Source organism: Oncorhynchus nerka, linkage group LG15 (assembly GCF_034236695.1).
Source record: "Oncorhynchus nerka isolate Pitt River linkage group LG15, Oner_Uvic_2.0, whole genome shotgun sequence".
Taxonomy (NCBI): Eukaryota; Metazoa; Chordata; class Actinopteri; order Salmoniformes; family Salmonidae; genus Oncorhynchus; species Oncorhynchus nerka.
Window position 1 is genome coordinate 51,742,370 of NC_088410.1, and position 19,661 is coordinate 51,762,030.

Sequence of the window (19,661 nt, forward strand, 5' to 3'; positions counted from 1 at the left end):
AAGGAACCCACCAGGTACAACCCTAACTCTGTAAACAAGGGCAGCCTCATAGACGTCATCCTGACCAACTGGCCCTCCAAATACACCTCCGCTGTCTTCAACCAGGATCTCAGCGATCACTGCCTCATTGCCTGTATCCGCCACGGAGCCGCAGTCAAACGACCACCCCTCATCACTGTCAAACACTCCCTAAAACACTTCTGTGAGCAGGCCTTTCTAATCGACCTGGCCCGGGTATCCTGGAAGGACATTGACCTCATCCCGTCAGTTGAGGATGCCTGGTCATTCTTTAAAAGTAACTTCCTCACCATTTTAGATAAGCATGCTCCGTTCAAAAATGCAGAACCAAGAACAGATACAGCCCTTGGTTCACTCCAGACCTGACTGCCCTCGACCAGCACAAAAACATCCTGTGGCGGACTGCAATAGCATCGAATAGCCCCGTGATATGCAACTGTTCAGGAAGTCAGGAACCAATACACGCAGTCAGTCAGGAAAGCTAAGGCCAGCTTCTTCAGGCAGAAGTTTGCATCCTGTAGCTCCAACTCCAAAAGTTCTGGGACACTGAAGTCCATGGAGAACAAGAGCACCTCCTCCCAGCTGCCCACTGCACTGAGGCTAGGTAACACGGTCTCCACCGATAAATCCACGATTATCGAAAGCTTCAATAAGCACTTCTCAACGGCTGGCCATGCCTTCCGCCTGGCTACTCCAACCTCGGCCAACAGCTCCGCCCCCCGCAGCTCCTCGCCCAAGCCTCTCCAGGTTCTCCTTTACCCAAATCCAGATAGCAGATGTTCTGAAAGAGCTGCAAAACCTAGACCCGTACAAATCAGCTGGGCTTGACAATCTGGACCCTCTATTTCTGAAACTATCTGCCGCCATTGTCGCAACCCCTATTACCAGCCTGTTCAACCTCTCTTTCATATCGTCTGAGATCCCCAAGGATTGGAAAGCTGCCGCAGTCATCCCCCTCTTCAAAGGGGGAGACACCCTGGACCCAAACTGCCATAGACCTATATCCATCCTGCCCTGCCTATCTAAGGTCTTGAAAGCCAAGTCAACAAACAGGTCACTGACCATCTCGAATCCCACCGTACCTTCTCCGCTGTGCAATCTGGTTTCCGAGCCGGTCACGGGTGCACCTCAGCCACGCTCAAGGTACTAAACGATATCATAACCGCCATCGATAAAAGACAGTACTGTGCAGCCGTCTTCATCGACCTCGCCAAGGCTTTCGACTCTGTCAATCACCATATTCTTATCGGCAGACTCAATAGCCTCGGTTTCTCGGATGACTGCCTTGCCTGGTTCACCAATTACTTTGCAGACAGAGTTCAGTGTGTCAAATCGGAGGGCATGCTGTCCGGTCCTCTGGCAATCTCTATGGGGTGCCACAGGGTTCAATTCTCGGGCCGACTCTTTTCTCTGTATATATCAATGATGTTGCTCTTGCTGCGGGCGATTCCCTGATCCACCTCTACGCAGACGACACCATTCTATATACTTTCGGCCCGTCATTGGACATTGTGCTATCTAACCTCCAAACGAGCTTCAATGCCATACAGCACTCCTTCCGTGGCCTCCAACTGCTCTTAAACGCGAGTAAAACCAAATGCATGCTTTTCAACCGATCGCTGCCTGCACCCGCATGCCCGACTAGCATCACCACCCTGGATGGTTCCGACCTTGAATATGTGGACATCTATAAGTACCTAGGTGTCTGGCTAGACTGCAAACTCTCCTTCCAGACTCACATCAAACATCTCCAATCGAAAATCAAATCAAGAGTCGGCTTTCTATTCCGCAACAAAGCCTCCTTCACTCACGCCGCCAAGCTTACCCTAGTAAAACTGACTATCCTACCGATCCTCGATTTCGGCGATGTCATCTACAAAATGGCTTCCAACACTCTACTCAGCAAACTGGATGCAGTCTATCACAGTGCCATCCGTTTTGTCACCAAAGCACCTTATACCACCCACCACTGCGACTTGTATGCTCTAGTCGGCTGGCCCTCGCTACATATTCGTCGCCAGACCCACTGGCTACAGGTCATCTACAAGTCCATGCTAGGTAAAGCTCCGCCTTATCTCAGTTCACTGGTCACGATGGCAACACCCATCCGTAGCACACGCTCCAGCAGGTGTATCTCACTGATCATCCCTAAAGCCAACACCTCATTTGGCCGCCTTTCGTTCCAGTACTCTGCTGCCTGTGACTGGAACGAACTGCAAAAATCGCTGAAGTTGGAGACTTTTATCTCCCTCACCAACTTCAAACATCAGCTATCCGAGCAGCTAACCGATCGCTGCAGCTGTACATAGTCTATTGGTAAATAGCCCACCCATTTTCACCTACCTCATTCCCATACTGTTTTTATACTGTTTTTTTTATTTATTTATTTACTTTTCTGCTCTTTTGCACACCAATATCTCTACCTGTACATGACCATCTGATCATTTATCACCCTAGTGTTAATCTGCAAAATTGTATTATTCGCCTACCTCCTCATGCCTTTTGCACACAATGTATATAGACTGCCCATTTTTTTTTCTACTGTGTTATTGACTTGTGTAACTCTGTGTTGTCTGTTCACACTGCTATGCTTTATCTTGGCCAGGTCGCAGTTGCAAATGAGAACTTGTTCTCAACTAGCCTACCTGGTTAAATAAAGGTGAAATAAAAAATAAAAAATTTAAAATTAAAAAAATGTAAATGTCCTGCATTGCATATAATCTGACTGAGCATACAAGCGTACAAGTATCTGACTGAGCGGTGGTAGGCAGAAGCAGGCGCGTAAACATTCATTCAAACAGCACTTGAGAGTTCTGCAAGCAGCTCTTCGTTGTGCGTCAAACATTGAGCTGTTTATGACTTCAAGCCTATCAACCCCCGAGATGAGGCTGGTGTAACCAAAGTCAAATGGCTAGCTAGTTAGCGCGCGCTAACTAGAGGGACAGAAGCTATACTGTTACACTGGCAATACTAAAGTGCCTATAAGAACATCCAATAGTCAAAGGTTAATGAAATACAAATGGTATAGAGGGAAATAGTCCTATAATAACTACAAGCTAAAACATCTTACCTGGGAATATTTAAGACTCATGTTAAAAGGAACCACCAGCATTCATAGGTTATCATGTTCTCAGCAAGGAACTGAAACATTAGCTTTCTTACATAGCACATATTGCACTTTTACTTTCTTCTCCAACACTTTGTTTTTGCATTATTTAAACCAAATTGAACATGTTTCATTATTTATTTGAGGCTAAATTGATTTTATTGATGTATTATATTTAAGTTAAAATAGGTGTTCATTCAGTATTGTTGTAATTGTTATTATTACAAATAAATAAATATATATTAAATTTTTTAATTGACTGATATCGGCTTTTTTGGTCCTCCAATAAACCGGTATCGGCGTTGAAAAATCCTAATCGGAGGTGAAAATAGTGCCCCCTACCCTAATGAAGTCAAACAATTTAAAGGCAATGCTACCAAATGCTAATTGAGTGCATGTAAACTTCTGACCCACTGGGAATGTGTTTAAATAAATACAAGCTGAAATTAATCACTCACTATTATTCTGACATTTCACATTCTTAAATAAGTGATGATCCTAACTGACCTAAGACAGGGAATTGTTACTAGGGTTAAATGTCAGGAATTGTGAAAAACTGAGTTGAAATATATTTGTCTGAGGTGTATGTAAACTTCCAACTTCAACTGGCCAAACTGTTGACGCTGCAGACTTTGATTTTTTTTTTTTTCAAATATATTTGACATCTGTATCTATGTGAACAATCCTTCCTCAAGTCCCATTCTATATGGATTCAATTTCATGACAGGCCAAAAATATTGGTCCTTTGTTGTAATTTTGTGAGGAATTACGCATCATTCCTTCGTACCCTGGCTTGAAGTTCATCAGATATAGCCTAGGCCTACAAAAGTGTATGTGGAATGTCCAGGGAAGGGCAGCTTGAGGATCAATCAGGAAACTGCTATAAGGCTATTTCTCACAACCATTGATTTAGTCTATGGTCTCTGTTGGGGCCTTGTAGAAATGCTGTATCCCTTACAATGCCTAACCCCTCCATTGCCTACACTGATTGGGAATAACCTCGGGGCGTGAATGCTTATTGATATCTGGCTTCTCGATATTGGAAATGACGTGAGGCTGCAACAATACTTTTACCAAGGTAGGCACATTCCTTGAGTGTTTCACACCCCCCCCAAAAGAATATTACATTTACATTTAAGTCATTTAGCAGACGCTCTTATCCAGAGCGACTTACAAATTGGTGCTTTCACCTTATGACATCCAGTGGAACAACCATTGTGTACACATTTTTAAAATGTATTAAACCTTTATTTAACTTGGCAAGTCAGTTAAGAACAAATTCTTATTTTCAATGACGACCAAGGAACAGTGGGTTAACGGCCTTGTTCAGGGGCAGAACGTCAGATTTGTACCGTGCCAGCTCGGGGATTCTAACTTGTTTGCTCATGTATTGCATGCTGAAGGTGCTCCTGCTTAAGTCGTGAAGTTGAGATTTCTTTAGTCGTTCAGTCGCAAATTGACTTTCATGTTGCACAAGACACCGGTATGAAATTGTATATGGTTATTTTATTTAAGAATAATGGTGAGGGGCCTCCCGGGTGGCGCAGTGGTTAAGGGCGCTGTACTGCAGCGCCAGCTGTGCCATCAGAGTCCCTGGGTTCGCGCCCAGGCTCTGTCGTAACTGGCCGCGACCGGGAGGTCCGTGGGGCGACGCACAATTGGCCTAGCGTCGCCCGGGTTAGGGAGGGCTTGGTCGGTAGGGGTGTCCTTGTCTCATCGCGCACCAGCGACTCCTGTGGCGGGCTGGGCGCAGTGAGCGCTAGCCAAGGTGGCCAGGTGCACGGTGTTTCCTCCGGCGCATTGGTGCAGCTGGCTTCCGGGTTGGATGCGCACTGTGTTAAGAAGCAGTGCGGCTTGGTTGGGTTGTGTATCGGAGGACGCATGACTTTCAACCTTCGCCTCTCCCGAGCCCGTACGGGAGTTGTAGCGATGAGACAAGATAGTAGCTACTACAACAATTGGATACCACAAAATTGGGGGGAAAAAGGGGGAAAATTCAACAACAAAAAATGGTGGAACACTGATAAATGTCATTTTATAACATGCGCTAATCAAGTGGCTACCTGGACTATTTGGAACCCCCCCCTCCTATTTTTACGCTACTGCTACTCTGTTTATCTATGCATTACCTCTACCTACATGTACATTTTGCCTCGATTAACCTGTGCCACCCCCACACATAGACTCTATACTCTCTGTATATTGCCTTGCTACTGTTGTAGCAGGCTTAAGTTATTTTACTTCAGTTTGAGTAAATACAGTTGAAGTTGGAAGTTTATACACCTTAGCCAAATACATTTAAACTCAGTCGTTCAGAATTCCTGACATTTAATCCCAGTAAAAAAAATCCCTGTTTTAGGTCAGTTAGGATCACCACTTATTTTAAGAATGTGAAATGTCAGAATAATAGTGAGTGATTTATTTCAGCTTTTATTTCTTTCCTCACATTCCCAATGGGTCAGAAGTTCACATACACTCAATTAGTATTTGGTAGCATTGCCTTTAAATTATTTAACTTGGGTCAAGCGTTTCAGGTAGCCTTCCACAAGCTTCCCACATAAAGTTGTGTATTTTGGCCCATTCCTCCTGACAGAGCTGGTGTAACTGAGTCAGGTTTGTAGGCTTCCTTGCTCGCAAACGCTTTTTCAGTTCTGCCCACACATTTTCTATATGATTGAGGTCAGGGCTTTGTAATGGCCACTCCAATACCTTGACTTTGTTGTCCTTAAGCCATTTTGCCACAACTTTGGAAGTATGCTTGGAATCATTGTCCATTTGAAAGACACATTTGCGACCAAGCTTTAACTTCCTGACTGATGTCTTGACATGTTGCTTCAATATATCCACATAATTGTCCTGCCTCATGATGCCATCTATTTTGTGAAGTGCATCAGTCCCTCCTGCAGCAAACACCCCCACAACATGAATCTGCCACCCCTGTGCTTCACGGTTAGGATGGTGTTCTTTAGCTTGCAAGCATCCCCCTTTCTCCTCCAAACATAACGTTGGTCATTATGGCCAAACTGTTCTATTTTTGTTTCATCAGACCAGAGGACATTTCTCCAAAAAGTATGATCTTTGTCCCCATGTGCAGTTGCAAACCGTAGTCTGGCTTTTTTTAATGGAGGTTTTGGAGCAGTGGCTCTTCTTTGCTGAGCGGCCTTTCAGGTTGTTGATATAGGAGTCGTTTTACTGTGGATATAGATACCTTTGAACCGGTTTGCCCCAACATCTTCACTAGGTCCTTTGCTGTTGTTCTGGGATTGATTTGCACTTTTCACACCAAAGTACGTTCATCTCCAGAAGACAGAACGCATCTGGTATGGCAGCTGCGTGGCCCCATGGTGTTTATACTTGCGTACTTTTGTTTGTACAGATGAACGTGGTACCTACAGGAGTTTGGAAATTGCTCCTAAGGATGAACCAGACTTGGGGAGGTCTACAATTTTTTTCTGAAGTCTTGGCTGATTTCTTTAGATTTTTTCCATGATGTCAAGCAAAGAGGCAACGAGTTTGAAGGCAAGCCTTGAAATACATCCACCGGTACACCTCCAATTGACTCAAATTATGTCAATTAGCCTATCAGAAGCTTCTAAAGCCATGACATCGTTTCCTGGAACTTTCCAATTTGTTTAAAGGCACAGTCAACTTAGTATATGTCCACTTCTGACCCACTGGAATTGTGATACAGTAAATAATTAGTGAAATAATCTGTCTGTAAACAATCTACATTGTAGAATAATAGTTCAAAATAAAGAAAACCCTGGAATGAGTAGGTGTCCAAACTTTTGCCTGGTACTGTATGTGGGGTGGGAGTACGTTGAACAGTACAAAACAGCACAGCAGAGGTTGACAGTGAAAATGTATTCCTGACCAGTCTTAAAAAGTTTTCCCGTACTGTCCTGATCCCGCAGTTTTCTATAATCCCTTTCCCCCCCCCCCCCAAAAAAAATCATTCCAGTTCCGTGCTCATTTTTACACACCAAAAATCAGAAACAACTTTATCCGTTAGTTGCTCGTAAGTATTGCTGTACTGCTTGTTCCTTTGGACAGTCGATCCTGTCGTCTCGAATTCGCCTCTAGAACTTCACTCCTATTCCTGCACGAATCGCACAGGAGTCCTGGTCCCATGTCAACCTCAAGAGTTGAGTACAGTAAATTATACTGTACTATAGTGTGCCTACTTTACTGGCCTATACTCTACTGAACTCTGCTGCACTGTTCTGGTCCTAGTTTCCCAAAGCCTCTTTAGTGTTAAGATCATCGTTACAACCTTCTCACGATGCATCTTTAGTAGCCGAGCCGTTTCCCAGAGCTTTCGTTAATAATGTGGCTCTTAAACACTTCTAGCAGCCAAAGAACATCATAAGTTTATTTTGCCCTTCCGCGTCACTTAGGGGTTATGGTGGGGGGGCAGCCAAGTTAATCCATTCAGTTGTCACATAAACGCCACAGACGTCTCAAGTTTTGAATGAACGTGCAATTGGCATGTCGAATGCAGGAATGTCCCCCAGAGCTATTAGCCGGAGAATGTAATGTTCATTTATCTACCAGAAGCCGCTTGCCAATGCCATTTTAGAGAATTTGGCAGTACATCCAACCAGCCCCACAACCACAGACCATGTGTATGTCAGTTTGGTCATGTCAACGTTATCACAGAGCACCCCATGATGGCGGTGGGGATTGGGTATAGGCAGGCATAAGTTAAAGGCAATGAACAAAAGCATTTATTCAATGGCAATTTGAAGGCACAGAGAAATCGTGACGAGATCCTGAGGCCCATTGTCGTGCCATTCATCCGCTACCATCAATTCATATTTCAGCATGATAATGCACAGCCAAGTCGCCAAGAAGAATGGCCTGCATACTCACTACACAGGTCACCCATTGAGCATGTTTGGTAGGCTCTGGATTGACGTGTAGGACAGAGTGTACTTGCCAATGTCCAGCAACTTCGCATAGCCATTGAAGAGTGGGACAACATTCCACTAGCCAATCAACCCTATGCGAAGGAGATGTGTCGCACTGCATGAGGCAATTGGTGGTCACACCAGACAATGACTGGTTTTCTGATCCACGGCCCTACCATAAGGTAGTCATGTGAAACACTTTTTTTTTAACCAGGTAGGCCAGTTGAGAACAAGTTCTCATTTACAACTGCAACCTGGCCAAGATAAAGCAAAGCAGTGCGACAAACACAGAGTTACACAAGGGATAAACAAACGTAGTCAATAACAATAGAAAAAAATCTATACAGTGTGTGCAAATGTGGTAAGATTAGGGAGGTAAGGCTATAAATAGGCCATAGTGGCAAAATAATTACAATTTAGCAATTGAACACCGGATTGATAGATGTGCAGAAGATGAATGTGCAAGTATAGATACTGGGATGCAAAAATAAATAACAATATGGGGATGAGGTAGTTGGGCGGGCTATTTACAAATGGGCTAAGTGCAGGTGCAATGATCGGTAAGCTGCTCTGACAGCTGATGCTTAAAGTTAGTTAGGGAGATTGGCTTTCGAAGACTTTAGAAAGGCAAGGCAGGATAGATATAGGTCTGTAACAGTTTGGGTCTAGAGTGTCTCCCCGTTGAAGAGGGGGATGACCGCGGCAGCTTTCCAATCTTTAGGGATCTCAGACGATACGAAAGAGGTTGAACAGGCAAGTAATAGGGGTTGCAACAATTGCGATGGATCATCTTACAAAGAAAGGGTCCAGATTGTCTAGCCTAGCTGATTTGTAGTGGTCCAGATTTTGCAGCTCTTTCAGAAGATTAGGATTTGGGTGAAGGAGAAGCATGGGGGGGTGCTTCGGCAATTGCTGTGGGGGGTGCAGAGCTGTTGGCCGGGGTAGAGGTAGCCAGGTGGAAAGCATGTCCAGCCGTAGAAAAATGCTTATTGAAATTCTCAATTATCATGGATTTATCGGTGGTGACAGTGTTTCCTAGCCTCAGTGCAGTGGGCAGCTGGGAGGAGGTGCTCTTATTCTCCATGGACTTTAAGTGTTGGCATTGAGCAAACTGATTTTTTATTTATTTTTTTACCTTTATTTAACTAGGCAAGTCAGTTAAGAACAAATTCTTATTTTCAATGACGGCCTAGGAACAGTGGGTTTAACTGCCTGTTCAGATGGGGAAGCTGTGGGGCAAAAAGGCCTAGGCCCAACCTGAAATAGCATACTCAATTTACCTCTAATTTAACCCTTTAATTTAAAAAAAAAAGGACATTGGTTGCAATCACAGTATCATGCCCAAGGGTAGATCTATACATTTCATCCAAGGATATAGGCCTAGGTGCTTGTAAGTGAATTAAATATGAATATGAGGGGAATATATGGCCATATGGTGGGGATGCCATGCTGGTAATTTGCTGGGTGCTGCTGCCACATGCAACTCACACCCTGCCAATGTCAGCTGCCAATCAGGATAACAGTCACTGACATTGGGTGACTTCATGGCCTTAATGACCTTAATTTATGACCAAAGAAAGACAGCATTTGGGCTCTTTTTATCTAAGACAGTCTCCCCTTTATACACTCTACTGCTATTCTTGAGTAGATATTTCAGGAAAAGTTAGGTCTACTGTAACCCCCTCCCCAATAGTATTGTTCACAGACAAGAGTGGCCTTATGCATTTTACAATGACCAATTTCCTGCTCACCTGTGCACAATCGAATGGAAACCATTCAGAAGTGAGTGAGTGCTATTGGTGTTCAGTCACACGTGCAAATAATTGCGATAGATTCAACAAATACATGGGGAGATTTATAATTCAGCTTGCTAACGTTCAATAGTTAGTAGAACATCTGACCAGGGGCTACAGGTAAAATGGATGGCCCTGTTTGATCTACTCCAGCTTGGGTTAGCTAGCCAGCTAACATCAAAGCAAGTAGAGTTGGTCTACCAGCAAGTTGGCTAACATTAGTTAGCCTGTTGCATTTGTTTTAGCTTGGTAAAATTTGTTTTATATTGGATATTCAATTATCCCATCAATAACCACTGAACCAAGAATGCCATGACTATGAAAACGGTATATTCAGAATCAGGGGTGGATGGAGAAAAATCCACGCCTTCTAACGTTCTATTATTGTGCCCCCCCCCCCCCAACAAAACAAAAACATTGTACATACTGCAGCTTAAACCAATGCGTGACATGACTATGAAAATTAGATATTCTGAACCAGGGGAGGATAGAAGAGGGGGTTCTCCATTCACCCCAAAATCAGAAAATACCATGTTCATAGTCATGCCATGCTGAGTAAATAGCTATTGACGCGTTTAAACCAAATGTCCACCGAAATTCTAATACAAACCAATTTTACCTCAGTCACACTTTGGGTTGGCAAAATGAAAACTGAGGCAAGCCGTAAAAACGTGGCAAACTGCAAATAACTTAGCTCGACAGCTACTACTTGAAGTGTCTCACCAGATAACCTTTAAACATCCATTTGAGTTATATCTACTGTACTAAGAATGTTATTTAACCAATGTGAACTTCTCTTACCTTCATGTCGTTCATGATGATCTGGAAGAGCCCTCCCAGAGCGCTGCATTCCTTTTCAATACCCGAATCCATTTTCCAAGTCGAAAAACTACTAACAGTAGTAGCTAAAGTTCAAAGTAATGCGTGTATAAATATGTTGAGGGAAACCCCGACGTGCAAAGTGTAATTGGGCCAAAAACAGAGCCCGATCGAGACAAATATATTTCAAAGTAACTACCTAACGTTAGTTATTTAGAGAGTAAAACAAAAATCGGGGGGGGGACAATACATAGCTAGCTATATGGAATAGTAATACCACATACTGTCTGTTAACTGCCGTTGCAATACTGTTCCAGTCAGACTCAGTGTGGTAGGCTAGCTAGCTAACTAGCCAGCCAACTTGTTACACCTCCAAGAAAACATGGCATGGTTGAGTACCGCCCGGTAGGTCGAATGGAAAGTCCGTCGAATTGACCTGATATTACTGTATCCAAACCTATAACTACCACACAGCCAAATAGGCAATGCGGATGGCTAGCAATACCTTACTAGCGACCTGATCGCTAACGCGCGGGCAGGTAACTGGCAGATTCTTGATAAATTACTTACTAGTCAGCGAATAATATTTATTTTAAAATCTTATTTCAGTTTCCCATGGTCCGGTGAAAATGACTCCTCTTATTCCTATGCGTTTTTAGCTTGTTTGCACATGTGTGTCATGGCCTTTCACCCAACTAACTATTCGATGAGAATCCACGTATCGTTTTGCGTTTGCTTGCCTTGTGTGTGTTGCTACCACCGTACGCTCAATATTCCCTCTTCTTCGTCTTCTTCTTCTTCTTCAGTTGGGGTTTGTCCGCGGTTGGCATCGAACGTTATGATGCATTATCGCCACCTACTGTACTGGAGCGTGGGCCAGAGACGGAGAAACGAAAATCTACCTGCCAGCCACGTTGCTCTTAAAAAAGATAACACAAATTTGAGACTACATCTAATGACGTTCTACTCTAAATACTCTTTAAACTATGCTAGATCTCAGCCTCTCTCTTTCAAGGCTCCCGAGTGGCACAGCAGTCTAAGGCACTGCATCTCAGCATGTGAGGCGTCACTACAGACACCCTGGTTTGAATTCAGGCTGTATCACAACTGGCCGTGAGTGGGAGTCCCATAGGGCAGTGCACAATTGGCCCAGCGTCGCCTGGGCTTGGCCGGTGTAGGCCGTCATTGTAAATAAGAATTTGTTCTTTAACTGACTTGTCTAGTTAAATAAAGGTTCAATTAAATGTTTAAAAAGCAACTTTGACACTGCCCATACTGTAGCAATACATGCTCCACTGTCTCTGTTTCCTGCCAATAATCACACTTTCCTGTCGGATGCATTCCTATCACATTTAAGACCTTATTCAATTGGCTGTGTCCCACCGTTAATCTTGTAAAAATAGCCTCCTCTCTTCTGTCCCTTCCTGCTGTCCTCCCTGACTTTTGTCTGTACTTTAAATAAATGCCTTCCCTTATTTTCTCTATTCCACTTCTCCTGCCATCTCTGCACCATCACTGTCCATATCAGGCTTTTTGCCTCTGCCTTGCTCATTAACACTACAAAATCAACATCCCCACGGCTAAGTGCTTGTTTAGCCAGTACATCAACTGCCTCGTTCCCCTCCACCCCCACATGGGCTAGTACCCAAGTAAATCTTAACTGTATACCCATATGTCTAATCCTGCCATGGGTTTGTAGCCCGTCATAAAGCAGGTTCTGTCTACTACAGTTGAAGTCGGAAGTTTACATACACATAGGAGTCACTAAAACTAGTTTTTCAACCCGTGGATATATTTCAAGGCCTACCTTCAAACTCAGTGCCTCTTTGCTTGACATCATGGGATTTTTTTTTAAATCAGTCAAAACCACAAGTCTGGTTCATCAATGGGAGCAATATCCAAACGCCTGAAGGTACCACGTTCATCTGTACAAACAATAGTACGCAAGTATAAGCACCGTAGGACTACGCAGCCGACATACCACTCAGGAAGGAGATGCGTTCTGTCTCCTAGAGATGAACGTACTTTGGTGCGAAAAGTGCAAATCAATCCCAGAACAACAGCAAAGGATCTTGTGAAGATGCTGGAGGAAACAGGTAAACAAACAAAAAAGTATCTATATCCACAGTAAAACGAGTCCTATATCGATATAACTTGAAAGGCCGCTCAGCAAGGAAGAAGCTACTGCTCCAAAAACTCCATCAAAAAAAGCCAGACTACGGTTTGCAACTGCACATGGGGACTGATCATACTTTTTGGAGAAATGTCCTCTGGTCTGATGAAACAAAAATATAACTGTTTGTCCATAATGACCAACGTTATGTTAGGAGGGAAAAGGGGAGGCTTGCAAGCCGAAGAACACCATCCCAAATGTGAAGCACAGGGGTGGCAGCATCATGTTGTGGGGGTGCTTTGCTGCAGAAGGGACTGTTGCACGTCACAAAATAGATGGTATCATAAGGATGAAAAGTATGTGGATATATTAAAGCAACATCTCAAGACATCAGTCAGGAAGTTAAAGCTTGGTCGCAAATGGGTCTTCCAAATGGACATTGACCACAAGCATACTTCCAAAGTTGTGGCAAAATGGCTTAAGGACAACAAAGTAAATGCATTGGAGTGGCCATCATAAAGCCCTGACCTCAATCCCATAGAAGATTTGTGGGCAGAACTGAAAAACCATATGCGAGCAAGGAGGCCTACAAACCTGGCTACCTCTACCCCACTTTTGTTGCCAGCGGTTTAGACATTAATGGCTGTGTGTTGAGTTATTTTGAGGGGACAGCGAATTTACACTGTTATACAAGCTGTACACTCACTACTTTACATTGTAGCAAAGTGTAATTTCTTCAGTGTTGTCACATGATATACTCAAATATTTACAAAAATATGAGGGGTGTACTCACTTTTGTGATATACTGTATACTCGAGACACAAACCAACCACATGTAATGACGAGTTTAATGTACAATGGCCTAAGTGCAATCGAACAAACACCACCTCTTCCTTCCTAATCTTATCTTTGAATCTTGGTCCACCGACCTTTCTTTGAAGGGTATATACAGTAAATGCCGACCCTTGGGCTCAGAGTCCCATCTCTTCTCCCACACATCTATCAAAATGGCTCTGATCTTACATTTGGCCTCACTTCTACCCAGTGGAACATTAATATCAATTATATCTCTTTTCAAAGCTCTTTTGGCTAACTGGTCTACGATTTAATTCCCTTCCACACCCAAATGTGCTGGGACCCTGCAAAATCTCACTACTACACCCATTCTCTCAATTCTCCATTCTAACATTAATTGAGTTGCAGTCTACTGCAGAGATAGCCTGCAAAGTAATGTCATACTTTCCAGGTCCATACCCAAACAGTTCGAACTACTAATTTTGAAAATTACCCTCTCCAGAAATAAGTCTCTCACTGTTGCCGCCTGCTACCGGCCACCCTCAGCTCCCAGCTGTGCCCTGGACACCATTTGTGAATTGATCGCCCCCCATCTAGCTTCAGAGTTTGTTCTGTTAGGTGACCTAAACTGGGATATGCTTAACACCCCGGCAGTCCTACAATGTAAGCTAGATGCCCTCAATCTCACTCAAATCATCAAGGAACCCACCAGGTACAACCCTAACTCTGTAAACAAGGGCACCCTCATAGACGTCATCCTGACCAACTGGCCCTCCAAATACACCTCCGCTGTCTTCAACCAGGATCTCAGCGATCATTGCCTCATTGCCTGTATCCGCCACGGAGCCGCAGTCAAACGACCACCCCTCATCACTGTCAAACGCTCCCTAAAACACTTCTGTGAGCAGGCCTTTCTAATCGACCTGGCCCGGGTATCCTGGAAGGACATTGACCTCATCCCGTCAGTTGAGGATGCCTGGTCATTCTTTAAAAGTAACTTCCTCACCATTTTAGATAAGCATGCTCCGTTCAAAAATGCAGAACCAAGAACAGATACAGCCCTTGGTTCACTCCAGACCTGACTGCCCTCGACCAGCACAAAAACATCCTGTGGCGGACTGCAATAGCATCGAATAGCCCCGTGATATGCAACTGTTCAGGGAAGTCAGGAACCAATACACGCAGTCAGTCAGGAAAGCTAAGGCCAGCTTCTTCAGGCAGAAGTTTGCATCCTGTAGCTCCAACTCCAAAAAGTTCTGGGACACTGTGAAGTCCATGGAGAACAAGAGTACCTCCTCCCAGCTGCCCACTGCACTGAGGCTAGGTAACACGGTCTCCACCGATAAATCCACGATTATCGAAAGCTTCAATAAGCACTTCTCAACGGCTGGCCATGCCTTCCGCCTGGCTACTCCAACCTCGGCCAACAGCTCCGCCCCCCCCGCAGCTCCTCGCCCAAGCCTCTCCAGGTTCTCCTTTACCCAAATCCAGATAGCAGATGTTCTGAAAGAGCTGCAAAACCTAGACCCGTACAAATCAGCTGGGCTTGACAATCTGGACCCTCTATTTCTGAAACTATCTGCCGCCATTGTCGCAACCCCTATTACCAGCCTGTTCAACCTCTCTTTCATATCGTCTGAGATCCCCAAGGATTGAAAGCTGCCGCAGTCATCCCCCTCTTCAAAGGGGAGACACCCTGGACCCAAACTGCTATAGACCTATATCCATCCTGCCCTGCCTATCTAAGGTCTTCGAAAGCCAAGTCAACAAACAGGTCACTGACCATCTCGAATCCCACCGTACCTTCTCCGCTGTGCAATCTGGTTTCCGAGCCGGTCACGGGTGCACCTCAGCCACGCTCAAGGTACTAAACGATATCATAACCGCCATCGATAAAAGACAGTACTGTGCAGCCGTCTTCATCGACCTCGCCAAGGCTTTCGACTCTGTCAATCACCATATTCTTATCGGCAGACTCAATAGCCTCGGTTTCTCGGATGACTGCCTTGCCTGGTTCACCAATTACTTTGCAGACAGAGTTCAGTGTGTCAAATCGGAGGGCATGCTGTCCGGTCCTCTGGCAGTCTCTATGGGGGTGCCACAGGGCTCAATTCTCGGGCCGACTCTTTTCTCTGTATATATCAATGATGTTGCTCTTGCTGCGGGCGATTCCCTGATCCACCTCTACGCAGACGACACCATTCTATATACTTTCGGCCCGTCATTGGACACTGTGCTATCTAACCTCCAAACGAGCTTCAATGCCATACAGCACTCCTTCCGTGGCCTCCAACTGCTCTTAAACGCGAGTAAAACCAAATGCATGCTTTTCAACCGATCGCTGCCTGCACCCGCATGCCCGACTAGCATCACCACCCTGGATGGTTCCGACCTTGAATATGTGGACATCTATAAGTACCTAGGTGTCTGGCTAGACTGCAAACTCTCCTTCCAGACTCACATCAAACATCTCCAATCGAAAATCAAATCAAGAGTCGGCTTTCTATTCCGCAACAAAGCCTCCTTCACTCACGCCGCCAAGCTTACCCTAGTAAAACTGACTATCCTACCGATCCTCGATTTCGGCGATGTCATCTACAAAATGGCTTCCAACACTCTACTCAGCAAACTGGATGCAGTCTATCATAGTGCCATCCGTTTTGTCACCAAAGCACCTTATACCACCCACCACTGCGACTTGTATGCTCTAGTCGGCTGGCCCTCGCTACATATTCGTCGCCAGACCCACTGGCTCCAGGTCATCTACAAGTCCATGCTAGGTAAAGCTCCGCCTTATCTCAGTTCACTGGTCACGATGGCAACACCCATCCGTAGCACACGCTCCAGCAGGTGTATCTCACTGATCATCCCTAAAGCCAACACCTCATTTGGCCGCCTCTCGTTCCAGTACTCTGCTGCCTGTGACTGGAATGAACTGCAAAAATCGCTGAAGTTGGAGACTTTTATCTCCCTCACCAACTTCAAACATCAGCTATCCGAGCAGCTAACCGATCGCTGCAGCTGTACATAGTCTATTGGTAAATAGCCCACCCATTTTCACCTACCTCATCCCCATACTGTTTTTATACTGTTTTTTTATTTTATTTATTTATTTACCTTTCTGCTCTTTTGCACACCAATATCTCTACCTGTACATGACCATCTGATCATTTATCACCCCAGTGTTAATCTGCAAAATTGTATTATTCGCCTACCTCATGCCTTTTGCACACATTGTATATAGACTGCCCATTTTTTTTTTTTCTACTGTGTTATTGACTTGTTAATTGCTTACTCCATGTGTAACTCTGTGTTGTCTGTTCACACTGCTATGCTTTATCTTGGCCAGGTCGCAGTTGCAAATGAGAACTTGTTCTCAACTAGCCTACCTGGTTAAATAAAGGTGAAATAAAAAAATAAAATAAAAAAATAATACCTCCAATAGTAGGTCACTCCTATTAGATTTACCAGATGATAAGCTATTCAATACAGACAGAGAATCTCCCCATACTATAATTCGAACAGGTTGTACGTCCTCCACCCACTGGAAGGCAACTACCATAGCCAACAATTCATCTGTTTGGTATTTGGTATTTTATTAGGATCCCCATTAGCTGTTGCAAAAGCAGCAGCTACTCTTCCTGGGGTCATATCTGGACATCAAATTCAGGAACGTAAATGCTTGCTCCTGTCCGCCCACTATCTTGGTCCTTGGATCCATCTGTGAAAAGCAGTAGTAAAGCATAAAAACTTCTACCAATGTAATTGTCAACCAGTTTCCCTATATCACTGACTTCTGACCTATCTTTCACTTTCTCTACCAAGGTTAGTTCAACAACAGAATCTGGGAGTAACCATGGAGGAACATCCCCTATCACCACAGAAGGGCCAACCTCCAACTCCCTCAAACCCCTCTCGTCGGCAAGCTTTCCAACTGTCCAACCAAAAACACTGCCTTGTCTACTGGTATATTCCCAACAGTCATCTAGAACAGTAGCAGTGGATGCTCAACCTCACAGCCTTTCAACCTAAACCAATAAGCTAATGCCAATTTTTTTATACTGTGTATCCAAAGGCATCTCACCTGCCTCCACTAGTAAGGCACATACAGATGTTGACTTAAATGCACCAATACATATCCTTAAAGCTATATACTGGATTATGTCCAGCCTCTGAAGCCTAGTCTTCACCTCTGTTCCATAAACTACACACCTGTAATCAATTGTCGTTCAGAGCTCTATAAATATCCATCAACGATTGTCTGTCAGCACCCCATTCATAACCAGAGGCCGAGCACATAAGATTCAGCACCTTCTTACATATTTATGACATGATCTTTCCATGTATATCGCTCATTGAACCATAGACCCAAATATTTGTACTTAGAAACCCTCCCCATAGGCTGTTGTCCATACAGAAACAACTGTATATTATCAGCAACTTTCTTCTTACATACAACAAGACTTCGCCACTGACAATTTAAAACCCAAGTCAATCTACCATCGTTCAACATCTACTATAGCTTGTTGAATAGATTTGATTACATGAGACACATTCCTTCCCCTCTTCCAAATATAGTGCATTCAGAAAGTATTCAGACCCCTTGACTTTTTCCACATTTTGTTACGTTACGGCCTTATTCTAAAATGGATTCAATTGTTTTTTTCTTTCATCAATCTAAACACAATACCCCATAACAACAATGCAAGAACAGGTTTTTAGATTTATTTTTGCAAATTGACCAAATATAAGAAACTGAAAAATAAAAACGACATAAGTATTCAGACCCTTTATCCAGTACTTTGTTAATGCACCTTTGGCAGCGATTACAGCCTCAAGTCTCCTTAGGTATGACGCTACAAGCTTGGAACACCTGTATTTGGGGAGTTTCTCCCATTCTTCCCTGCAGATCCTCTCAAGCTCTGTCAGGTTGAATGGGGAGCGTCGCTGCACAGCTATTTTCAGGTCTCACCAGAGATGTTAGATTGGGATAAAGTCTGGGCTCTGGCTGGCCACACAAGGACATTCAGAAACTTGTCTCGAAGCCACTCCTGCGTTGTCTTGGCTATGTGCTTAGGGTCGTTGTCCTGTTAAAAGGCGAACCTTCGCCCCAGTCTGAGGTCCTGAGCACTCTGGAGCAGGTTTTCATCAAGGATCTCTCTGTACTTTGTTCCATTCATCTTTCCCTCGATCCTGACTAATCCCTCAGTCCCTGCTGCTGAAAAACATCCCCACAGCATGATGCTGCCACATCCATGCTTCACCGTAGAGATGGTGCCAGGTTTCCTCCAGACGTGAGTGACACTTGGCATTTAGGCCAAAGAGTTCAATCTTGGTTTCATCCGACCAGAGAATCTTGTTTCTCATGGTCTAACAGTCCATTAGGTGCCTTTTGGCAAACTCCAAGCAGGTTGTCATGTGCCTTTCACTGAATAGTGGCTTCCGTCTGGCCACTCTACCATAAAGGCCCGATTGGTGAAGTGCTGCAGAGATGGTTGTATTTCAGGAAGGTTCTCTCATCTCCACAGAGGAACTTTGGAGCTCTGTCAGAGTGACCATCGGGTTCTTGGTCACCTCCCTGACCAAAGCCCTTCTCCCCCAATTGCTCAGTTTGGCCAGACGACCAGCTCTAGGAAGAGTCTTGGTGGTTCCAAACTTCTTCCATTTAAGAATAACAGATGCCACTGTGTTCTTGGGGACCTTCAATGCTGCAGAACTTTTTTGGTAGCCTTTCCCAGATGTTGAACAAAATAGGACAGATAGATACTGCCTTGAGGAATACCATTGTCAACTCCATAGTTATCAGATAAAATGGATCCTATTTCAACTCGAAAAGAGCGATTAAATAAGGCCAAAACCCAGTTAGTGTCATAAAGGGTCCTTACCGGGATTTACAAAAGGTAATATAACTGCACGTTTTCAACCAGAAGGTATAACCCCCCTCAATCCAAATCTTGTAAAATAATCCCAGGAGAACATGTATGACATCATCAGGTAGATGCTTAAACATTACATAGCACAACTGATCATGACCTGGGGCTGTATAACCACAGCCTATTAAGGCTGAACACATCTCGTATGGTAAAAACTGCATCCAAAGAAGAATC

At 44.2% G+C, this 19,661-nt stretch overlaps 1 protein-coding gene across 2 annotated transcripts in view; it reads right to left on the reverse strand.

Moving 5' to 3' along the window:
• LOC115142873 (protein MTSS 1-like) overlaps nucleotides 1-11,414 on the reverse strand; it is a 115,776-nt gene extending 104,362 nt beyond the window's left edge. The window contains exons 1-2 of one of the 2 annotated variants that reach the window (XM_029682675.2): nucleotides 10,931-11,414; nucleotides 10,629-10,732 (exon numbers count right to left, since the gene is read on the reverse strand). In XM_029682675.2, coding sequence (XP_029538535.1) covers nucleotides 10,629-10,700 — 72 coding nt within the window. In that variant the 5' untranslated portion in view covers nucleotides 10,701-10,732; nucleotides 10,931-11,414. Of the gene's footprint in view, nucleotides 1-10,628 lie in introns of both variants that reach the window. The other variant, XM_029682676.2, reaches the window with a different exon arrangement.
• Between the last annotated feature and the right edge of the window lie 8,247 nt (nucleotides 11,415-19,661).